The sequence below is a fragment of the Esox lucius genome, chromosome 6 (genome assembly GCF_011004845.1).
Source record: "Esox lucius isolate fEsoLuc1 chromosome 6, fEsoLuc1.pri, whole genome shotgun sequence".
Classification (NCBI taxonomy): Eukaryota; Metazoa; Chordata; class Actinopteri; order Esociformes; family Esocidae; genus Esox; species Esox lucius.
In genome coordinates, this window is record NC_047574.1 from 17,262,862 (window position 1) to 17,285,891 (window position 23,030).

Here is a 23,030-nt window from a genome sequence, read left to right on the forward strand (position 1 = left end):
ATATTTTTCCAATAAATAAAGACCAAAAAAGTTATCTGAATAAAAAGTTGAGCACATGCTTCCCTGGCAGAACATCCTGAATATTTCCGTACACTTGATTAAAGGGTAGCTATATCAAAACATCACAATATCTCAGATTTTGTGTCCTGATGTGGTTAAAGCATTTTTGTAGAAGCATCCTCTATGGCAACATAGACCACATACGCACCACTAAAAAGCTTTTCAATAAATTACTGACCTTCAAACTCTGGTTAACAGGCCCCTGTAAAACAATTCCAGACTGCTGCTAACTTCAGTCACTTTTTGGTAAAAATCTCCTCAACCTCAGTTAACTCCATAACATTGTCTATTCCAATAGTTACCTGTATTTTGGAAGATATCTTACACCGGTCACTACAATATGGATGTCATTGATTTCTGTTGGGGATTCATTTCAGTTCAATGAAAGGGATGAATGCCAACAATTCCTTAAACTGAAGACTTTAATCACAGCTCACTCCTTAAAACACAAACATTATTTTTTACTTAATTTAGGTGGTTCTTGTGCATAGTCTTTTACTCTAGCAAACTGTATGCCTTTGGTCAGGTAGTTATTGAAAACAGTAATTGCTTCAACTAACTTACTTGGTTAAATAATTAAATAACGGCAAAGTTAATAAAAATCCTGAAAACTCTGTGAAAATAAGTTACGTTTGGAGAAAATAACAGAATTGGGTAAAAAATGAATAAAAAAGATTATAGGGCCTTATGATGTGAATTTCTAATATATCTCATATACAGTGGGGAGAACAAATATTTGATACCCTGCCGATTTTGCAGGTTTTCCCACTTACAAAGCATGTAGAAGTCTGTCATTTAAAAAAATCCAGAAAATCTGGGCTGATCCCAGATAATTAATTTGCAATAATTAATTATTTAAAAATCAAACAATGTGATTTTCTGGATTTTTGTTTTATATTCCGTCTCTCACAGTTGAAGTGTACCTATGATAAAAACTTCTACATGCTTTGTAAGTAGGAAAACCTGCAAAATCGGCAGTGTATCAAATACTTGTTCTCCCCACTGTATATATAGATTCACCAAAAACCCATTTCACATAAGGCAGAGAGATGCAATGGCTTTCTCACAATCCCTTCCACCTGTCGTGTTGAGTGTCAGAGACAATAGAGCAGTGTTTCTCCCAGAGAGACAGAGCAGGGAGAGATCGAAAACATGCAGGGCAGCGGGGCACCCAGGAGCAGGATTGAGAAACACTGCAATAGAGTATGAGTGACGTGATAGGTAAGCCCTAATGGGATCTGATACAAACATGCAAAATATGACAAACATGAAACATGAAAATGTTTATATCATCTAATCATCAATCTTAGATCTTTTCTACATTATGTTACCTAGATAAACAAGACTTGTGGTTAAATTTGCATTGGAGATAAAAAAAAAAAAAAAAGGAAAAATTGTGCAAACAGGTGAAAACCTCTGTTATAGCACGTCACCTTCTTCAGGTAACATGAGACACGTAATAATGGAATGAGCGCTGACACAAGTCTGGTTCTAGAAGTCGTTCCAGCTCCATGAACAGTTGTTGGTAAGCACCTTTAAAAAAAATCCTCCACTGGCACCTGAAAAATTCCACTAGCACACGCAACAGCACAGGTTTGACGAGGAGCGCCATGTTAGTTAGCTGGCCGACAACACATTCCGTGACTTTTTACCTTTTTACACCTTCCAGGACAAGAGGCCACAGAGCTGGGTGCACATGTTGAGCCTTATGGCATACCTCTGGCCCAACGAGAGTTTGCCTTTATTTAATGTAAATAGAAAGTAGTGTTTACATATGATGTAAATTATATTTAAATGAATTTGTCTCCTGGTGTAGTTGTTTAACCCAACCAGGATGGCTCACTTTGTTTCATGGACTCCTATAGAAAAGTGGCCATCTTATGTCCAACAACTATTAAAACAGGGTGGCCATTTACAACACTGGCCTGACAACTGGTTTCACTTAGGATTTGCTGATGGCCTGACTATAGCTAACATTTTGGAGAAAGAGGGAGAGAGTAAGGGTGTGATGGAGGCCATTCTTAGATAAAGAAAATCTCTCTTACCTTCACAGATCCTGTCTAGTCGTTGGCGTTTGACTTTGTGTTTGTCTGGCAGAGCCATTTTGGCACTTTTCACCTCTTCTCCTATCCTTCTCAGTTATCTTTTACTCCTGTTAGCCAATCTTCAGGAAGTTAGCACTCTACCCAGAATGCCCCATTAGGCAATCTGCCAGACCACAGACCTGCAAACACAGAAGAAAGAGAAGGTTACACACCAAACAAAATCCAACTCATCCAAAAGATATTCAAATGTGGACACTAAATGTGGAAATATGCCACCTGATTTTCATCTAATGCAATAAATAACTTAAAACATAATGAACCACAGCAAGCGCAAACTTTTATTATTTTATTATTATAAATTATTTGGGAGTAAACCCGTATCTGCAAAGACATGAGATTTTCATATAAATAACCACAGCCCAAGAGGACAGTACCCTGCCATAATACAAGGTGACCAGTAGAGGGAGTGCCATCTCAGACTGCTATGCAGAAGAACTCACTGCCAAACAACCAAAGGGAAAAAAAGAGAAAAGTAAACGAGTAGAACATCAATTAACTCCCATTGGTCAGATATTTCCAGTTTTTGAGATTGATTTACCTCTAAACCCTGAGGCTGAATACAGACATATAGAAAAACACAGACATGCAAACATGCTCTCACCCTCTCTCATACAGTAGATAGAAGCATTTCCCCTAAGGACATCCAATCACACTATGTGGAATGTGGGTCATTTAGTCAGCAGACCTTGGGGACTGTCTCAGCAAAATACAGACAGGCAGCAGGGAGAGTGAATGACCAAGCGAGAGAGCCAGAGAAAGACCGGCAGGGTGAGAGGGAGAGGCTAAACGAAATGTTGAAAACCTAAATGAAAAAGAAAGAAGAAAGGAAGAGTAAAGGGCAACTAACAGTATCAGCCAGCTAGGTGTGAGGCGTGTAAAGTTCATCTCTCTCTACGGTGATTAGGTTTGACATTTAACACGCACACACACGCGCACACACACACACACACACACACACACACACACACACACACACTGTTTATGATGCTTTCTAAAACCAACCACATTAAATTCTTTATCTTCTCTTCCCATCCTGATATTTTATACTGTCTCAGTAATCACCCCATCTCCTCTCTCCATCCCTCTGATGTCATCATCTCTCTACACGCCCAACTCATTTCCTTCACATCCAAAGTGTTGCTTTGACTAGGACTCCAAGACTTTCAACCCTGTATCCTAACTGACAATGGCTGTGTGTCGTGTCTGGGGTCTCAGAAGCCCAAGTGAAATATTGCCACCCCTAATGTGGCTAGGTCAAGCATTCCAGGCTTTCATTAAAAAACATTTGGCAACACATTGTGCTCTGTCCTTTGTCTCACTGTCATCTACGAAATCTTTCTGCATTTGATTAAAACAAATGAGAGAGGGAAAGAGTGGGAGTGAGAGAGTGAGAGCAAGAAACCATTACCTTATATTACAGCATAGGTTTAATGGATTTTTTAAAAAAAATCCTAAATAAATCTGTTACATTTTTTATTTACTATTCTCCTTCAAACTCAGGCGCAGGGCAGTCAAAAATCGAGAGATATTTCTTGCCAAGTTTCTTATCACTATGCTCACTCAACCAGGATGTTTTCACAGGCACAAACGAGCTGTAGGTGAACACATTTCCTGGCCAATAATCCCGATTTAGGCTACCAACCTTACCCAAGGAGTCGCTAGAGCACAACGAGATAAGGCAGCGCTGTCCGACCTCCACCAGTCAACCTAGGACAGAGCTGAGCCAATTTTACACCACCTGTTTTTTGACCTTGTTAGACCAAGCACTAAATCGCCAGAAGACTTGAACAGTGAACATCAGCATCATTTCAACAGAGAAATAGGGGTGGGATCATTGATCCAAAATGTTTTTCAACTGAAATAATTTACTCAAACCAAATATGTTTATCAACATATGGTCTATTGAGTCCTCAGGTCAATTAAGGGCTTCTGGAGCCTGAAAGCTCAATCGTGTACATTAGCCAGCGAGAACGCGCTCTCCTCCAAGCACGTAGGTTTCCACAGAAACATCCTGATTCTGCAAGCACTGTGATAAGAAGCAGAGCGAATTGGCATAGAATGGGCTTAGGAGAACACATTATGATTGACAACCGGATCAGAACCATAATCACGATTCGGGCATTACAAAATTGGGAAGTGATAGAAAAGGGAGAGCAGGATGAGTTGTTTTAAAAGAGCTGACAAAATGATTCTGGGAGAATACTCTGGCCCGAAGAACACACTACACTGTTAGTATCTGTTTTTTTATAACAAATACACTGTAAACTACCTCTCACAGCACAATCCATAATGGTCAGCCAAGCCCAAAACAGCATGGATAAGAAAATAAATACAAAATAATAATAATGAAAAAATATTGCAATGAGCCAATACATACTTTTGTGAACACACACACACACAGACAAACACACAAACAGCAGTGTCTGCTGAAGTTCCTGGAGGTGTAGCTTGTTTATTTTGGCACCTTTACCAATAAAAGGCTGACCCCATGTCAGATCCCACAGGTTGTCTTGCTCAGGCACTGTGGCTCTGCCAGATATTCCACTCATTAGAATGGAATGGATGGTTTACTTAAAGGCCCAATTCAGCTGCTTTTATATCAGTGTTAAACCATATCTGGGTAGCAATACTTTGCTTTAATACTTTTCCATTAAAATGGGGGGAAAGGAATACCTCGTCAGCAAAACTAGGACCATCTGTGTCTCTCGATCGGTCTCTCTCGAACACATAGACCTCAGCGCACAGATCCACACACACACGCACACACACAGTGCATATTTCAGACACTTCTTTGACAAGCAATTCAACTGGCAGTTGGAGACACTTAAAAATCTATTTGTGATAAGGCGAAAGAGTAGGAAGGTCACCACAATTAATAGAGCAACATGAATGTTCTTTTATTTCCCGAATTCCTCCCAGAGAATGTGTTCAACTGGGATACCAACTCATTTCAATCTCCCATTACATTCAAGTGTGACGTTGGGTTTTTCTACCACAGACTAAAATCATGTCTGTTCTCTCTTTCTTCCTTGCAAACTCTTATTCTCTTTCTTTTTACTAGACATAAGATGAAAGCCAGCTGGCCAATGTCAGGGGAGAGCAGGCAAAGAAAGAAGTCTTTGTGATTAGCAAAAAAAAAGAGGTAGAGACCGAGAGCAGATGAAAAAAAAATTATGAAAGCTAGACTACGCAGGAGGCCTAGTCAGTGTGGGCGATATTACATGCTCAACACGATACCAGACTCTGACAGAGAGAATGAGAGAGAAAAGGGGGAGGGGAGCATTTGTGGGACTAGTTCACTGTAGGAAAGTTCTAGAATGTCTGGGTTTTGACTAGAAGCCAGTGAACCCATCATAAGAAAGGTAAAGGATGAAATAAAACAAATATGATCCCAAACAGCCACAAGGGTACAGAGTTTCCCCTTCAGAGAGTACTGTACTTTGGAGAGTATTACCAAGCTACCAAGGACAAATGAATTATACCTGTATGTTCATCTACCAACACCGTCTGAGACTATTTGTTTGGTGAAAAACGGTTAAGATGAAATAACAGTCGCTATGAGACATTGCAGGGGCAAAGAGAAGGTGGTGGGGTGGGACTCTGGCCAGTCACAGTGCCATTGTTCATTGTCTGCTTTCTCCTGCAATCAGAGACAGAAAAACCAAGCTTCTTCCCAGGGGGTGTCGGTCCAGTAGAAGAACCTTGGAGTGGATCTCATGGAAACAACTGTTGTCCTTGCCATGTATGCCCACTTATGATCAAGTGCATACCTAACAGCTGAGGAACAGTTAACGTCAAAGGCGTTAACAATCCTTTTCTGCCCATTCAGAAGCCCATCATGGCACTAACAGTTGAGAGAATTTAAACTTCACATATAAGCCTGAATATTGATGACTGATATTCCTGAAGGTGCAGGATAGTAAGAAAAGAAGGGGCGGCGGTTGTAGAGAGAAAAGAAAAAGCTGTTAAGATTTCTATCTGGACTCATTAAATGGAGGTGGTTGAAGCTCTGAGGGCCATGTAAAGATGTCATTCAGGCAAGTGATTTAAACCCCTCTCCCCTGCCTCCTATCCCAACCACTACACGCCTCCAATTACTTGGTTGCTCTCTTCATCACATTCTCTCATTCTTCTTGTCCTGTCAGCATCTGGCCACATCTTTCAGTTTTACTTCCTCTTTGCTCTTCAATTTCATAATGAAATGTTTACTTGGTTGCCTACACATTATGGCAGATACACAAGGATTTCGCTTTACCGTCTGCATCAACATTCATTTACATTCCTCTCTTTTCCCTTTTATTGCATCCTTCTTTCATTCCATTTCTGTTTCCTTAATGTACTCATTTCATTATGTCTCGCTCTCATGTTATCTTCCTTCCTTTCTCTCCCTCCATTCTAAATGTAATGGTACTACAGCAAACAAACTGCAGACTCAGGCAAATGAGCAATTTTCAAATAACGCCAAAAAGGAAATGCACACTGGCTGCCTTATTTTGCAACGCCTGTTAGGCCCTACACAACTGAGGCATTAGATGAGGCTGTTTCCTCAGTGCAGCACTGGTTACTAATAAATTAAAAGAAACTGTGACAAGTGAACACTCCTGAGAATTATTTCCTCACGCCTGTACAATTCAGCCATTGCAGAGTGGGCATATCAGACAATACAGAGAGCTCTTCACAGTTGGTGGACTTCAGAAACCTGATGGATGGAGCTGACAAATCAAATATAAGAAAAAGAAAAAGTGTTCATCTGAATAGCAGGCCAGTATGAGAAGCTGATCTGTGGATAATGATAGTTCTAAACCTTTCCGGGCCTTTTTTCCTGCCATACAGAGCCACTCTCTGCTCCTTGACCAGTGCACACCGTTCTGCTCGGAGGACCATTGGGGGGTAAAGTCTACAGCATAGCACATTAACGGAGGCTAACAGAGCCTGGTTAAAGACTAAGTATAACAGCCAAATTTGGAAAACCAACCAACCAGACATTGCCATGACGACTCTCCACTCTGTGATTTCCAGTTTCCTTTGTGTGAAATTATTCTGTCAGGTTCAGCTGAGCTGTGAGAATGGTTGCTTATAGACAGACACACGTAGATGAACAGACAAATCAACCACGCTCGACTGGGTTCTACGTACAAGGTAGGTGACCAAACTGAAGTAAAGAGAACTGTAAGAACTGAAACGTGAACTTCATAGGAGCCCATCAAATATGCTGTCAAAGTAAAGCTTTTTTATCCTTTGGGTAAGTTAAAGCATAAATCAATTTTACAATAGTTTTCCATCTTCAAATTAGGCCTGAGTAAAGGCTTGGATAGGTTTTTCCAATCAGGATGAAAAATAGGGTGTTGTACATTCTACCAGTAAAAATATTAACAAGTATTAGAGGGAAAAGAGTAGCAGAACATAAAGACTCCAGCCAAATAGTAGCAACACGTACATTTAGTTTTGAATACATAATTTGCCTTCTGCCAGAAAAACCTGTAAAACATGTAATTCCATTACCAAATAGGTCATGTAATTACAAAAAATCTGTAACATAATTACAGCAATTTATTGGACTACAATGGTCAATCATAGTAGTTAGACCGACAAATATTAGTCCTTCCGCTGTTTGTCCCTAAAGGTTTTATAAGCTATCCTTCTAGATCTTCCCTGATGCTGTCTGGTTAGCCCCAATGAGAGGTAAGAGTTCCAGGCAGAAGGAGCCATTGAAAGACTTCAACCTGGGTTTGCTTTCTAGACCATGCCCTTTGTTGGCTGCTTTAACCATCGTTTCCCACTCATTCACTCTTAAAATGTTCACCTGGCACAGCCAGAAGAGGACAGGTCACCACTCCGAGCCTGGTTCCTCTCTATGTTTCTTCCTAAATTTCACCCCTCTTAGGGAGTTTTTCCTAGCCACAGTTTTTCAACACTGTTGTTGTTTGCTCCTTGGGGTTTCAGGCAGTTTTGTAAAAGTACTTTGTGACAACTGCTGATGTAAAAAGGGCTTTATAAATACATTTGATTGATTCATTCATTACATTCTTCTGGTGATTATCCTACTGCCCTTGTCCATCTTAGTTTCTGTGATTTCTGTCAATAACTGCAACCAGCTACATTTGAGAGACTGTGGAAGTAGTCTTGAATGAGATTTACATCCAACATTTGGCATTTCTTTTTAGTACAAATCAGGGACTCATAATGTAATTCCGTTAGTATAATTCCATTACCGTAGTAAATCCACTTCACATACTGCAGTTTTTTCAAACTTAAGGTGTCCTATAATAGCTAAAACACAATTCTTGCATTTTCAAATTAAGAATAGCTATTCTTAATTTGGAGCAGATGGAAAATCTGGTTGACTAAAACCCAGATGGAAAGTTTATACAATGTTTTTCCAACAAATTAAATGTTTATTGTTTCAAATACAATTCAAAAGCGTCATTATGTAAGCTGATCGGTTATAGATAATCGAATTGCTAAGGAAATTATTTTGTACAACCAAATTTTGAAGTCTCCTAAACAATACAATACTTTATGAAACACAAAATGTCACTTTGATTGATGTGGCAAAGTTAAACAGTCCGGCAGAGAGCTCCTAATAATCAGTACTTCTCTCCAATAGCACATATTTACACACTTGTATGAGTGTGTTCATATTGGTTTGTTTAGCAGAGGTGTGTATTGTGGTGGTGTGCCAAGGCACAGTGTCCTCTCAGTTTGAGAAAATGAATGAACCTTTGTGTAGGATGCGTATTATGTTGCATACAGGTTAATTATACTGGAATGCTTCCCTGACATGTGACATGAGCTCAATTAAACAAATAAGACAAAAAATGCCACATGAGATTCTACAAAGTGGACAAGGAGATCTTCAACCATCTGCAAAGAAAACACATTGTATTTGAGATACATACTTTATGGATGAAATACACTAAGGAAAGGACAGAAAAACAGAGAGAGCAGTCCCAAGAAATATTTTGAAATAAAAAGATTGGCAAAGTGAAAGTGTGAAAAACAGAAAGAGGGTGGTCATGCACCATGACAAAATCCTCTCTCTTTCCTACTACATTTTCATGTTTTGTTCCTTTCTCCTTCTATTCTTCTCATTTCCCTTCTGCCAAATCCATCTCCTCCTTGCCTTTCCGAAGATGCCTATTCGACCCTTTTTTTTCCTTTTTCCACCCTTTTTGATTCCCTCTGTCCACTTTCTTCCCTGCCAACCCTAGCCACCCCTCGTGCTCCGAGGCTTAGTGAACGACTACATGCTTGAAGAAGCGGTCTACAGAACCCCTGGAAAACATACACCATTTCATTCCCTCCTCTCTACCTTCTTGTCCTCTGTATCTACCGTCCAAACTGCTTTGAATCCGTCTACATTCCAAGCCTCAGCTTCCAACCCCAGGCAAAAAATAATAATCATCTACCAACTCTTCCACCCTCCGCGTTTCTCTGAGGAAGCCTGTCAACTACCTTGGAACAAGAGTGACAACATCTGCGCCTCATTCAGTGAGCACTTATGCCACTCACACAGAAATACCCCATGCCTTGAACTCTTTGTTCTCAGTCTCTGCAGATGAAATCCTGAAACTAGCATGCCCCCTTTCCCAGTGGCTTTAAGAGCCTCTCCGCCTCACGAAACCAACAAGAATACCTCATGTCAGTAACTAAAGATTGCTTATCACTTCTCTCTGTCTTTTAGGGAACACTTCAGTGTGTGATTCAGACAACTGTCTTCTTATCTTTCCCAAAATGATCTTCTTGACCGCAACCAGTCAAGCTTTAAGACCGTTCACTGAAATTAGACTTCAGTCACAGAGACTCTCAGCTCTGCTCATACTGACTGCTCTGTTCTTATTCTCCTAAATCTATTTTGTCGCCATTGAAGGTCTAAGCCACCAGATCCGAATCTCCACCCTCTCAAGGCTTGTCATCTCAGCCTCTGCACAGTCTTAAATCCAGCGTCTAATCTTGCTAGTCACTACTACCAGATGGTGTGGAGATCTGTTTCTGCACCATTTGTCACTCTCCTCTGATACAAACAAACACCAAAGTGGAGGTCATCACAGATCCAAAACATGAGAACCAAACCCTATTTTGCTTAAATGACTGCCAGGATCCTGGTTTTGTCTTTTCTAGACTTGACCCACACAGCATAATATTGCCTCGACTAGATCAGAATCATAGGTTAGACCTACTTTCCACTCTAAATTTCTTTAAAGGGATGTATTTATCTGCAATAGGATTGAAAACCTTTAAGTGGCATCTTAAAAATAATTCAGGTTCAGGTATACCTGCAGTACTACACTCAGGATTACTTGGGAAATATTGTTCACAGAGCTTACTCACTCAACTTTCTGAAGTTTATTTTAGTGTCAAACTGCAGAGGGCACACTACTCCACTCCTTTGCACTGCACTGTAACCTGCACAACTACTGGTCTAGAATATTAGAGATCCTCTTTGACACGTCCTTGAGACTCCACTTGACCCTGATCCACTATAAATTATCCTGGGACTTTCAGAGGCCCTGAACAGGTGGTGAGGGAGGAGTGTTGATGGTAATTTTTTGTTCTGGGGGTGGGGGGGGAAGAGAGAAGGGAGTGGGGCTTTTTTTTGCTTTTCCATTGTTAATATCCTGATGTTAAAAAAAAAGAAAGTGACACCACACTGAAAAATATCTGTTTAAATCTGCCAATGTTTAAAAACAAACTTCACATTTGGGTATACTGATCCCTAAAAGAGGGTGTGTCGGTGGAAATGTGTGTCCTTACGACGCTTGCTCACAGAAACCTAGATGAGAAATAGCCCACACTAATCTTTCAGACCATAAATCTAACAACAATGTATGAAGGAACTCAAACATTGTACAACGAAAACAACTACCTCAAATCCAGCTACCTCATGATGCTATACAAACCCAATGTATCAAAACCATTAGACTGTAGGCATGCCACATTCTTCTATCCATATTAATCTTCACGATACAGGGCAATGTGATCCATCCATTCTGTTACATCTACCATACTGGCAGCACTTATATCACTCTGTTGACAAGGAGATATGCTATGCTTACAGATACGAGAAAGATTTAGCAAGCAAAGGTTACCTAGCCTTTCATACTTTGGCGTACACTGATGTTAACATAGTAGAAAAAAAAGTTAGTAGTCATTGTTCTCTTGACTTTAACACATTCATTGACTCATTCCAGCGTTTTACAATATTTGGGTATCAATGTCTATATTTGAGCTTTATCACACTATGACTGAGAGAGTGAATGAGCACACAAATATGCAGTATTTTACATAATTCACATGTTCCAATTTACAATGGAATAAAGCAGAAAGAGGGTTGTGATCAAGGGAAATTTGCATGCAACAACTTGGCCAGCCCCTTATCAGTGGCCACTGTCCAAATGTCTTTGCATTGGCTACATCATTTAGTCTGTATAAATTATATTTAACCGAACAAAGCCTAATAATAATAGCAGGCTACTTGCCATTTTCTTCCTCCACCTCAATCACTCTGAAATTATCCGGCCTGGTATAAATGTAAGCCATCTGAATGTGAAATTCACAAATTGAGAGATCTGATATTTGTTTAATGGTTGCTGAAACACAGGGCTCTTTTAGGGGGCTTTTGGGATTCAAACATATTTTTATATCGACAGTGACACGAAAGTTTACACAACTAAAAATTCTAGTGGCTTACGTACTATTCAAAATGGAAATGTGGAGTTTATGTATACCCAATTGTTCAGTATAAGTTTTGTACCTTTTAGAGACAATATCATCTTAAAGGGGGATAACATTCTGTTTTTACACTAATCTACACAACATACCGCACATTACCAAGATAAAGAAAAATGTATTTCTGTCTTCGCACACCAGAGTTAATACTTAACGTAAGAACAATTAGCAGTCACTATAATTGTAAATAATTTTAAATATTCTTTACAACTAGGTAGTAAAGAATGCTCATGGTATTTTAAAAGAAATACTCAAGCACAATACATTTGGTTGAGAGTCCAGAAAATATTCAAAACTTTGAAATGTAAGAAGTTAAAAACAAATTATGAAGAAATTGATTGCAAAGTATTTTCTCTCCATCGTTTGTTAAACTAGGTTTACTTTCACCAATCAGCAATAACATTATGACCACATGCCTAATATTGTGTAGGTCCCCCCTTTTGCCACCAAAACAGCCCTTACCCTTTGAGGCATGGACTCCACTAGATCTCTGAAGGTGTGCTGGCACCAAGATGTTAGCAGCAGATCCTTTAAGTCCAGTAAGTTACATCCCACAGATGCACGATTGGACTGAGATCTGGGGAATTTGGAGGCCAATTCAACACCTTGAACTAGTTGTTGTGTTCCTCAAACCATCCTTGAACCATTTTTTCTTTGTGCTTAGTGCTCATTATCCTGCTGAAAGAGGCCAATGCCATCAAGGAATACTGTTGTCATGAAAGGGTGCACATGGTCTGCAATAATGCTTAGGTAGGTGGTACATGTCAAAGTAACATCCACATGAATGGCAGGACCCAGGGTTTCCCAGCAGAACATTGCCCAAAGCATCACACTGCCTCCGCCGGCTTGCCTTCTTCCCATCGTGCATCCTGGTGCCATGTGTTCTCCAGGTAAGTGACGCACACACACCCGGCCATCCACAAGATGTAAAAGAAAATGTGATTCATCAGACCAGGCCACCTTCTTCCATTGCCCTGTGGTCCAGGTCTGATGCTCATGTGCCCATTGTAGGCGCTTTCGGTAGTCGACCGGGGTCAGCATGGGCACCCTGACTGGTCTGAGGTCTACGCAGCCCCATAGATTACAAACTGCGATACGCTGTGTTCTGACACCTTTCTATCAGTACCAGCATTACATTTTTCAACAGTCTGAGCTACAGTAGCTCGTCTGTTGGATTGGACCAAATGGTTCAGCCTTCACTCCCCACGTGCATCAATGAGCCTTGGCCACCCATGACCCTGTCACCGGTTCACCGCTTTTCCTTCCTTGGACCACTTTTGGTAGGTACTGACCACTTCAGACCAGGAACACCCCACAAGGGCTGCAGTTTTGGAGATGCTCTGACCCAGTCGTCTAGCCATCACAATTTGGCCCTTGTCAAAGTCGCACAGATCGTTACGCATGCCTATTTTTCCTGCTTCTAACACATCAACTTTGAGGACTGAATGTTCACTTGCTGCCTAATATATTACATCCACTGACAGGTGCCATGATAATGAGATAATCAGTGTTATTCATTTCACCTGTCAGTGGTCATAATGTTATGGCGGATCTGTGTACATTTTCACATGACTGCATGGATTTGTAAAATTCATTTCAACACTATTGACAGAAAGATCGACTCTAATTAAACACATGACCCTGAAAGATAATACTTTGCAATACTGAATTCCTCAAAAATCTACAGAAAGGACATTACATGGTGCAGAAACCACAATGATAACAGATATCAACCAAATAGCACGGATCAAAAGTTTACATACCCTTGAACATTTGGCCTTATTACAGACACCCAAGGTGACACACAGAGGTGAAAACGACAATTCAAGGTGAATTTCCCACACCTGTTTAATGCAAATTAAACACATAGGCATTTGGCAGAAATATATTTTTTTTTATTGAGAAGTTATTTCTCCAACACACATGGGCATCAATGGCCATTGCTGCCAAAGCCACTGTGAAATTTCATCCATGAGCCCTCTAATTGGGTGCCTATACCAGCTTTGCACACCTGAATTTGGGCTGTACCTCCCTCTCTCTCTCATAGATCCGCTCAAGCTCTGTTAAACTGGATGGGGAAGGTCTGTGAACTGCAACATTTAGGTCTTCCCACAGCTGTTTAATGGGCTTCAAGTCTATTAACTATTAACTCAATAGGCTCGTTGTCGTGCTGAAAAATGAACTGAAGTGCAGTGTGCTCTGGGTCAGGTTATTAGTCTCTAGGTCAAACTGAGTGAGCGACATGAGCTAGCAAATTTGTCTGGTTCAACATCGCACCCACGTGTTAAATCGGAAAATGTCAAAGTGCTGAACACGTGTACCAAGTTGTATTACAATACGATTAACGGTTTCTCAATAACATGCTTATATGTACAAACCACATGGCAGATTTTATCAGTCCCATTGGCAAAAATGTTCCTTGTGAGGAGATGGACATACGGAATAGGTTTCATGACTCTAGGGTGTGATGATTTTGCCAAGTTGGCCAATTTGGAGGTTTATTAAATTTGTTAGCACAGTACAACATTTTCAACAAAATAAACTGCAAAGGAAGGCAAATACTTCAGAGGGTAGTGGAAATCTACACAGTAGCTTTTTTCACCAGGCGGGAGGCAATTACATTGTCATAGCACGATCATCTTACTGTAATACACTGAAAAGGCTGTAAAAGCCCCCCTTTGCTGTCTGAACTCACAGTGAAAGTGAATGCAGAAAGTATTTTCTTAAGATCCTTGCATCCTTTCTTGTCCCCGTGTTCTGTCTCTGCAGTTTGAAGCCAGAGAAGGCTACCCGATCCCCCCATTCCTACCCCAAAACACGCAGCACCAGTTCAACTCACCTTGGTAAATAGGTATTATCAACAGGCATGCAGTCACGCAGAACTGGGAATGCCAGTTTTTATTCACTATACCCCTCTACATGGCCTAACTGTAGAGAGGGAACTGAAAACCATGCATAAACACACAACAACATGCACATAGTAGCTGCACATCCCAGGGACTCGTTTCTTTCCATTATAGCCATAGTGGGAAGGTCACTCTTTGAGAGTACCGACACCTTGTGCTCCCTGTGTTGCCTACATCAGCTAACAAAGTTAATCTATAACCTTGTATAAGCATCATCACCATGACAACACCCTGTCAAATATCACTGTAGTGCATTATCCCTCCAGAAATAACCTCCTATACCTTTCAACATCAGACCACACAGCCATATTTCCTGAAAAAAGTGTGTAGATGTTTTAAATCTAACCATAAATCAATCATAATTGGAACGATAAAGCTCCCTGTTCAGAAAAGAACAGGCAGATGGTATATATTATAATTTCGCATCCATTAACTCCTCTCTATAATGCACTGCATAACAGTAGGGTAGTCAAAAGGTCCCAGAAGATTTCCTACAGTAACTTATAAGAGGTTTGTTCAGTTGCCTTTCATAAAACCTTGTGGACTCTGCTAAAACAGTTTTTCTTAATATATGTTAGGCCTAAGTACAGTTATAGGATGAAAGTAAATTGTTAATAATTGCAGTTGCTTTGCCACTTAATTCCTGACTACATACGCTTCTCTGCTTTGCATCTGGTTCAAATATGGCTGGAATGTGTTTAGCAGTTCTTTCAGAACATCATTACAGACATGTTTTCTGTGTTACATGTTTATTATGGGTGTTTTTGGTTCACCCCCTAAGAAAGTCTCATGCAACATGTGATTGTTCACACTTATTTACAACAAGCGCCTTAAAGGCATCTATAAAGATTCCTAAGTAGTACATCTCTTGGGTGTTCTTAGAAGATAACAATTAAAAGAACAGGAGAATGTGGGACGCATGTACAACCCTAAATTCTTAATCACTGGTAAACTCCAGGTCAGTAGCTGTAAAGTCAGGTGTCCTCATCACAAGATATACCTGATGGTAAAGCTCAAGTGTTCTACCTAACACTATCTAAGTCAATGCCCCAGTACATTATATAAACTTTTCCATTCAATGCAACACAATTCTATAAGAACTGGGAGATTGGAATGATACTTAATGTCCAGGCAGCAAATAATGGACACTAATAGACATTTATGTAGTTCGCACTGTATGTACATTTCCCTCAGAAAGTATTCAGACCCCTTCACTTTCTCCACATTTTGTATTTGTTATACTTAATTTATAATTGTTTAAATGTCTTTCTAGACAAATTACAATTACACAATACCACAAGAAGGCAAAACATTTGTAAAAAGGAAAAACTGAAATCTCTCATCAACATAACTATTCAAACACTTTGTTATCCTTGAGATGTCTCCACAACATCATTCAAGGCTACTTGTGGACACCATTTTATATGTCCCACACTTCACAGAAAAGAAGCCATGAGATTCAAAGAACTCTCCATAGACCTCAGAGATAGTGTTGAGGCATAGATCCGTCAATGGTAATAAAAAGAAACTGTGAAGGCCTTGTAAGTTCCCAGAAGCACAGTGGGCTCCATCATGTAAAATGGAAGAATTTGGAAACACCAACACCCTTCCATCTAGCCAAACTAAGTAACTGTCAAGAAGGGCCTTGGTCGGGGAGGTGACCAAAAAGCCATTAGTTACTACAACAGAACATCAGAGTTTATTGGCTGAGATGAGAGGATCTGCCAGAAGGATAACCAACTCTGCAACACATCATCAATCAGGCCTTTAGGGAAGTGTGGCTAAATGGAAGCGCCTAAATGATGCGCCTCTGGCTTCAAACAGAGATATAGTTCTAAAAATGGATGCATGGAAAAAGGTTTCAGAGATCGTTGGGATCATAGATGAGTGATACATGCCTAACTTAAAACAAAGTAAATTGCTATTTGATTAACTTGGCATCGTGTTGATACACAATACATTAGTATTGGGCTAATACCATCCCAACAGTGAAGGCAAGGTGGTGGGAGCATCTTGCTATGGGGATGCTTCTCAGTGACAGGAACTGGGAGATTGGTCAGGATTGACGGAAGGATAAACAGAGCAAAATACTAAGGGGTCCTTGAAAAAAACTTTCCAGAACTTTTTGAATAGGGAGAAAATTAATCTTTCAGCATGACAACAAAAACAACAGTGTAGCAGCTTTGGAACAAGTCTGTGGATGTCCTTTAGGGTCCCAGCCAAAGCCCAGATATTTCAGGTTTTCTTTCAATATAATGGCACAAATTTCACAACTTTATTATTTGTGACTTTAGAAAGAGGTGATTGCTCCTTGTTATAATAATAACATTGTATGAATTTGCTAAAGTTCAATTCTAGACAATGAGGCTCACCTACGGAGTACCAAGAGTAAATTGTCCTTTTCTACCTTCAGGCGACGCTCAAACTCAACAAGCAACTCAACAAGCCAAGGTCTTTGTTCTGCTACCTCTAGTTTCTTACCAGTCCCATCCCTATGGGAGGGCACCTCCTGCTCAGCCCAGTCAAAAATATTGTCTTTCCTGGCACCATAACACTAGAGCCAACCTCTCCTTGAAAGTAGGAAAGCAAAGTCTCTGACCATTTTCCAAAAAGGTCCAAGGCACTACTTTTTGATAGCATCAAGTTGCAAACAAAGTATAATCCAGAAACTACAAATACCCTTTCCTGTTGTATATACAATCAACCGACTGTGAATTAGTGAAAATATAGTTATCCAATTCAGCAGCCTTCGTTAAAGTGAAAAAGTTGCACACTGGTACATCTCCGCCACCCAATACCTATACGCAAATGGCACACAAAATAGTATTTTCTATACTATTCTAAAATACACATTATATTCATTGTGCTGTCACATCCACCTGAAAATCAGTTCCAACAAATCCCTGGCTCCCATTCATGGAGAACTTTCCCTCTTCACCAAAAGGTACATCTGCCACAAAGTAACTTGAAAGTGCTGGTTTGCATTTCCCTGTCTTTGATAAAACAAACTCTCTGATATGAACTGCCATTACAATAGTGATTCTGTGTGTGATGTGTCAGCTTTGAGGGGGAAAATATTCATTTAATATTTGAATAAATAACATGGAAAAGTGAGGGAATGTTTGAACTCCAAAAAGGCAGGATAGATTGAGGTAGGGATTGGAGAGGTGAAAGAAAAATTTTGTGAGAAAATACATATTTAACAAACAGTACATTTGCTAATACCAATATATAAAAGATTGAGAAAGAAATTTCAATTCAAAGGCAAAAATAGAAACATTCTCACTCTAGAAAAGAAAAATAGGGCAAAGAAAGAAGTCTTATGATCATCCCAAAATGTTTCCCTTTGAGGAAAGTGCTATAGTAGGATGAAGATGCTACTGATGGGACTTTACACCAAAGGCCAGCAGCAACTTTACCATTGCCATTACAGTGCCCACAGGGAGAGAATATATCCACTCCTAGCAGCACATCTGCATACATCCACAGTCCCCACCCCTTCCACGCCCAAACAAAAGAACCCTCTCCCAATAACCTTTTTTCCACTTCTTCCATGCCTCCAAATGAAGAAAAAAAACTTTTTAAATGGAAATACCTACCAGACCCTTTAACATGTTACCAAATTTTGAAGTAGGAGAAATGAAGAGAGTACCATTGTAACCATTGAGATGTCTGAATTTCTATTGGTTAACAATGATTATGTGGGATACCTTTGTGAATGACAAAAGCAGAATCCAGGGGATTGGTTATCAATTATTATTTGGGATGCTTTTGTAAATGAAAAAATCAGACTCCAGGGAACTTGGACGAAAAGATATTCACCTGTATTTATCTGCTAAGTGTTCAGTCGATTTAAGCAATACAACTGAAAAAGTAAGGGCGGGAGAGAAGGGACCACACTTTGAAAAATCAAGTTTAAGTAAAGCCAAAGCACTGCATGACGGCTTGTCATGGTGAGACTGCTGTTTTCTTAGCCTATATTTAAATTATTAGCGATATTAAACTTTTTTTTTTTTTATCTTTCAACTTCTGTTCTCTCGGATTCACCTTTTTCAATTCAACCTTTTGTGGGATAGCCTACCAAAGGTGGCTATTGTGTTTGTGAGAGAAAAAGATTGTTAATAACTTTATTGACAGGACGTGGCCTACAATAGCATTATGGCTACCATTGTAATTTTTCCTTATCTCAAAAGATGTCCTCGGAATAGCCCAATTCCTTTCCTCATTCCTCCCGTTGATGGCGCAGACACACATGGGCACAGACGAGCGTCAAAGATACCTTCCAAAACTATACCACTTGCAACTACGAGGTTTTCGAAAGCATAAAAATATGATATTTCGTCCTACCTCGATTAGATGTTTATTGGGATTTCAAACGGTGGTTTTAGGCGTCCGAAAATAGCATCATACGCTTTAAAACATCGCTTCCTATGTTGGATATTAATGATCCACCTTCAGATGCCACACAAACTTAATCCTAGCAACGGGATGATCTCCGCCTCAGTAATAATGTATTCCTAATCTTTATTGATAAGACAAAGTAGCATTTTCCTCTAAAACTAGACTATGTTTGATTGCAACAACGTTTGAATGCGTATAAACGTATCAGTTTTCTTTTCCTTTTTTCTCTCGCCTTTTTGAACGAGGCGGGGCTTTTGCCCATACAAACCAATAGCACCCAACTCGTGCCCGCCTCGCCACACACACACCCGAATACACACTGTTCAGATAACATATCTCAAGGAAAGTATACATTTCCAGTAATTATAAACATGTTGAGAAATAGCAATAAAGACAACGCTCTAAATATGTTTTGATGACGTCATTGGCCTTCAACCTCAGTGTCTGGTGAACGCTGATTAATTGCTCCTACTCCCCAGATACTGCGATTGTATCCAGGGTAGGGTATTCAGCTCAGCTCTGTTCAATCACTTCTGCAATATTTTGGACAGAAGCTGTTGTAGCCAAATATGTTATTCTTCCATCTTAGTTTTTTATTTATTTATTTGTTATGATGGTGGGCAGCCTATGGGGTCAATGGCATTGGCCAATAACAATTGGTTCTAATACCATATCCCACAAGGTAAAACAAACTAAATCTGTAATTGTGCCCATGAGCAAGATGCTTAACCATAATTGCTCCTTTATGTTGCTCTTATTTAAAGCTTCCACAACAATTTCTAAAAGGTAAACATTTATAATGGTGATGCAGTTGCCCTAAATCACACCATAAACATACAGTACTGTTCATAAATTTGCATACCCTGGCAGAAATTGTGAAATTTTGGCATTGATTTTGAAAATATGACTGATCATGCAAAAAACTTTCATTTAAGAAAAGTGATCACATGAAGCCATTTATTATCACATAGTTGTTTGGCTCCTTTTTAAATCATAATGATAACAGAAATCACCCAAATGGCCCTGATCAAAAGTTTACATACCCTTGAATGTTTTGCCAAGTTACTGACACACAAGGTGACACACACTGGTGAAAATGGAAATTAATGTCCCACACCTGTGGTTTTGCTGCAATTTTGGATATAAGAGTTTTCCAAACAGTTTTCCAGTGACAAATGAGAATGAAAATGGATGTGCCTAATTCGAGTGCATAAGGCTTGTGCCTCTAATTCCTCACCATTCCCCTATCAGAACTGTGAGTCATGCGACTCCAAGTGAAACATTTTGCAGATTAAACCTACAAATATTTCCTTGCCCTTCTAATATCGAATTAGAGTTATTTGTTTTATTGAGCCATCATATGTTTTTGATAAAAAAAAGTTTAGATTTTTCCTAAACATGTGTAAATGTGTGAATTGATTGAGAAGGATGGTGATACCATATCCCATATTGTATGAGGAGCAGACACACTGCAGGGCTGGATGTCTTGTGCACAGTGTGTTTGACGGCTCAGTGCAGAATAAGATATTAGGATGAAAATAATGAATCCCTCTTTTAATGCAAAACCTTGGTCTTTTTCTTAAAAATGAAAAGAGAGTTGAAAGATATCCTTGTGCTGAAAAATACACCAATTATTAAAAAAATAAATAAAACACTCCAGTCTCCCACTTGTTTTCCTGATTGTAATAAGCTGGCTCAAATTACCATCTTTAGAATAAGTGATCGCTCTTTTTTACATAGAACTTCTCTCGGAGGCTATGATCAATCAACGCACAAAGTTGTAAAATTAATCATTCTCTTATTATTGTTGTACTGATACACTCACTGAAACCAGTAGAATCTTTAGGTTACTTATAGTACACTGAACCCCCCAGACATACACACACACACCACAAACCCACGTACACTAGTCATCAAGTATGCACACAAACACGAGCACCCTCGCTCCAACAGTCATGGGGGCATTTTTGTATTTCATCAGATCACTATCTGTTAGTGCTGCTCTAGTAAACAGGTGTAGCGTTGCAAATAAATGTGTACAAATATTTTTGAAGTTAACAATTATTGTAAGAATTTGCACCAACATTCGTCTTGCCTTCATATGTCATTCAACAGTGAGGTAAACATGCCCTTCTACACAACACTAAGCTCTACTCTCAGTGTACAAAGGGATGTGTAGTATGCAACTGTCTCCAGATTTCTACAGATGACATGATTTTCTCCTTTTTCTTTCCTCCTGGCAGAGATCTGAGTGTTTGACCTTTTTAAAATGCAAAGCAATTCTCCAGCTTGGAGAGCAAATAGGTGGCTCACGATTGTGGTTGTAGATTTGAGGAATAATGCAGTAACTCACGGAGAGGGAGTGCTGTTTTATGTCTGCACAAGTCCTGACTGGGTTAGAGGTATACAATAACAGTTTCAAGGGTTATGTTAATCTCTAACAACAGGTTATTCTAATGCTGCTCCACACTTCACTTAATTTTAAGGAATATTTTATCGCAAACCAAGACTCACTCTCCAGCTTGTATTGAATTATCTTCTCCTTTTCCTTCTAAGTGAAGCTTGCAGTCTATTCACTCTCATTTCCAAATAACTTGAAACTGCATGAAACAGCATTTCTCAATCTCTGTGCTTTTAAGTACTGTTGCTGCATCAACACCATCAATCATTTCCGAGGGCAGTCAAACACCATAAATAGTACTGGCTGTTAAGGTGGTGTATCCATCACATATCTTTAAATGAGAACAATGCGGGAGTTATCTTTAAGTTTTACTTTGAAATCTCTCATTATGAGATTGTGTAAAACCTTAACTCAACTCCACTCAAGGAAATGAGAGCCCCTTAACACAAAAACCCACACACATGAATCACAAGGAGTTACTCTTGGAAAAATGATTTAGATATTTAGAATAATTAAAGCACTAATCTGGTGAAAAATGAGAGCTTGCCACAATCCATGTTTTCATGATTGATTTCATGTCAGAGAGTCCACTGCGTGAAAGCTACTCTGACATGTACAAAGAGCCTTCTATAGCCTTGTTAGAGAATACAGACACATCCTCTTCCTTCCCCCATGTTTCTGTCTTTTGTTTTCTTGCCAACTGTGATGTGTTCCGTAGCCCTTCTGCTAAAACACGAACATGTTCATGCTCCTCTTTAAGATGAAACACTGACAGGGCTCCAATATTTAAGCTTTTGGCAGGAGTGAGAGAGTTCAGTTTACATGTTAATGAGAGATAGAAACGTTCCAAATACAGTCTTTTTACGACTGTATTCAATTAATATGTTTTGGTAGAAAGGACCACTACAAGTGCTGTTTCGAGAGGGGGTAATACAAAATTATTTTACATGATTTCCACAGTCCAGAAGTTCGGATGGAATTGAGAACCAAATGAGAGATGATGTAATATAAAGTAACGCAAAGTAAAGAAAAATAAAGTTTTGTTTATTTTGAGACAAGATAATGAATATGTCCTCTTTGAATGTTTCAACTGAGACCAACATGTTTTACAGCTTGGCTAAACAAATATAATCGATTCAGGTTTATTTTCTGTCGGGGGTACTGCTTACAATTAATCAGCTTGAAAACAGTTATTTGTCAAGTATCACAGGCAACATAAAGTAAACCATGAAAGTAAACCATGTTTGAAAATGTTAAATGAAGCTTTGTGCCATGAGCTTCCAGCAGCACTTTTTTTTTCAATGCCATGAATTACCCCCTCATGTTCATTTCACCAATAAGCCTATGGTTTATTGAATAGGCCAAGTACCCCCAAGGGTTCTAGTACCCTGCTTGGGAACCACTGTGCTAAATAACTTAAATGTGAGA

At 39.5% G+C, this 23,030-nt stretch overlaps 1 protein-coding gene across 2 annotated transcripts in view; it reads right to left on the reverse strand.

Moving 5' to 3' along the window:
- Positions 1-19,421, reverse strand: part of LOC105010572 (C-terminal-binding protein 2) — a 62,969-nt gene extending 43,548 nt beyond the window's left edge. The window contains exons 1-2 of one of the 2 annotated variants that reach the window (XM_010869949.3): positions 19,148-19,421; positions 2,106-2,284 (exon numbers count right to left, since the gene is read on the reverse strand). In XM_010869949.3, coding sequence (XP_010868251.1) covers positions 2,106-2,163 — 58 coding nt within the window. In that variant the 5' untranslated portion in view covers positions 2,164-2,284; positions 19,148-19,421. The remainder of the gene's footprint in view (positions 1-2,105; positions 2,285-19,147) is intronic. The other variant, XM_010869945.3, reaches the window with a different exon arrangement.
- Between the last annotated feature and the right edge of the window lie 3,609 nt (positions 19,422-23,030).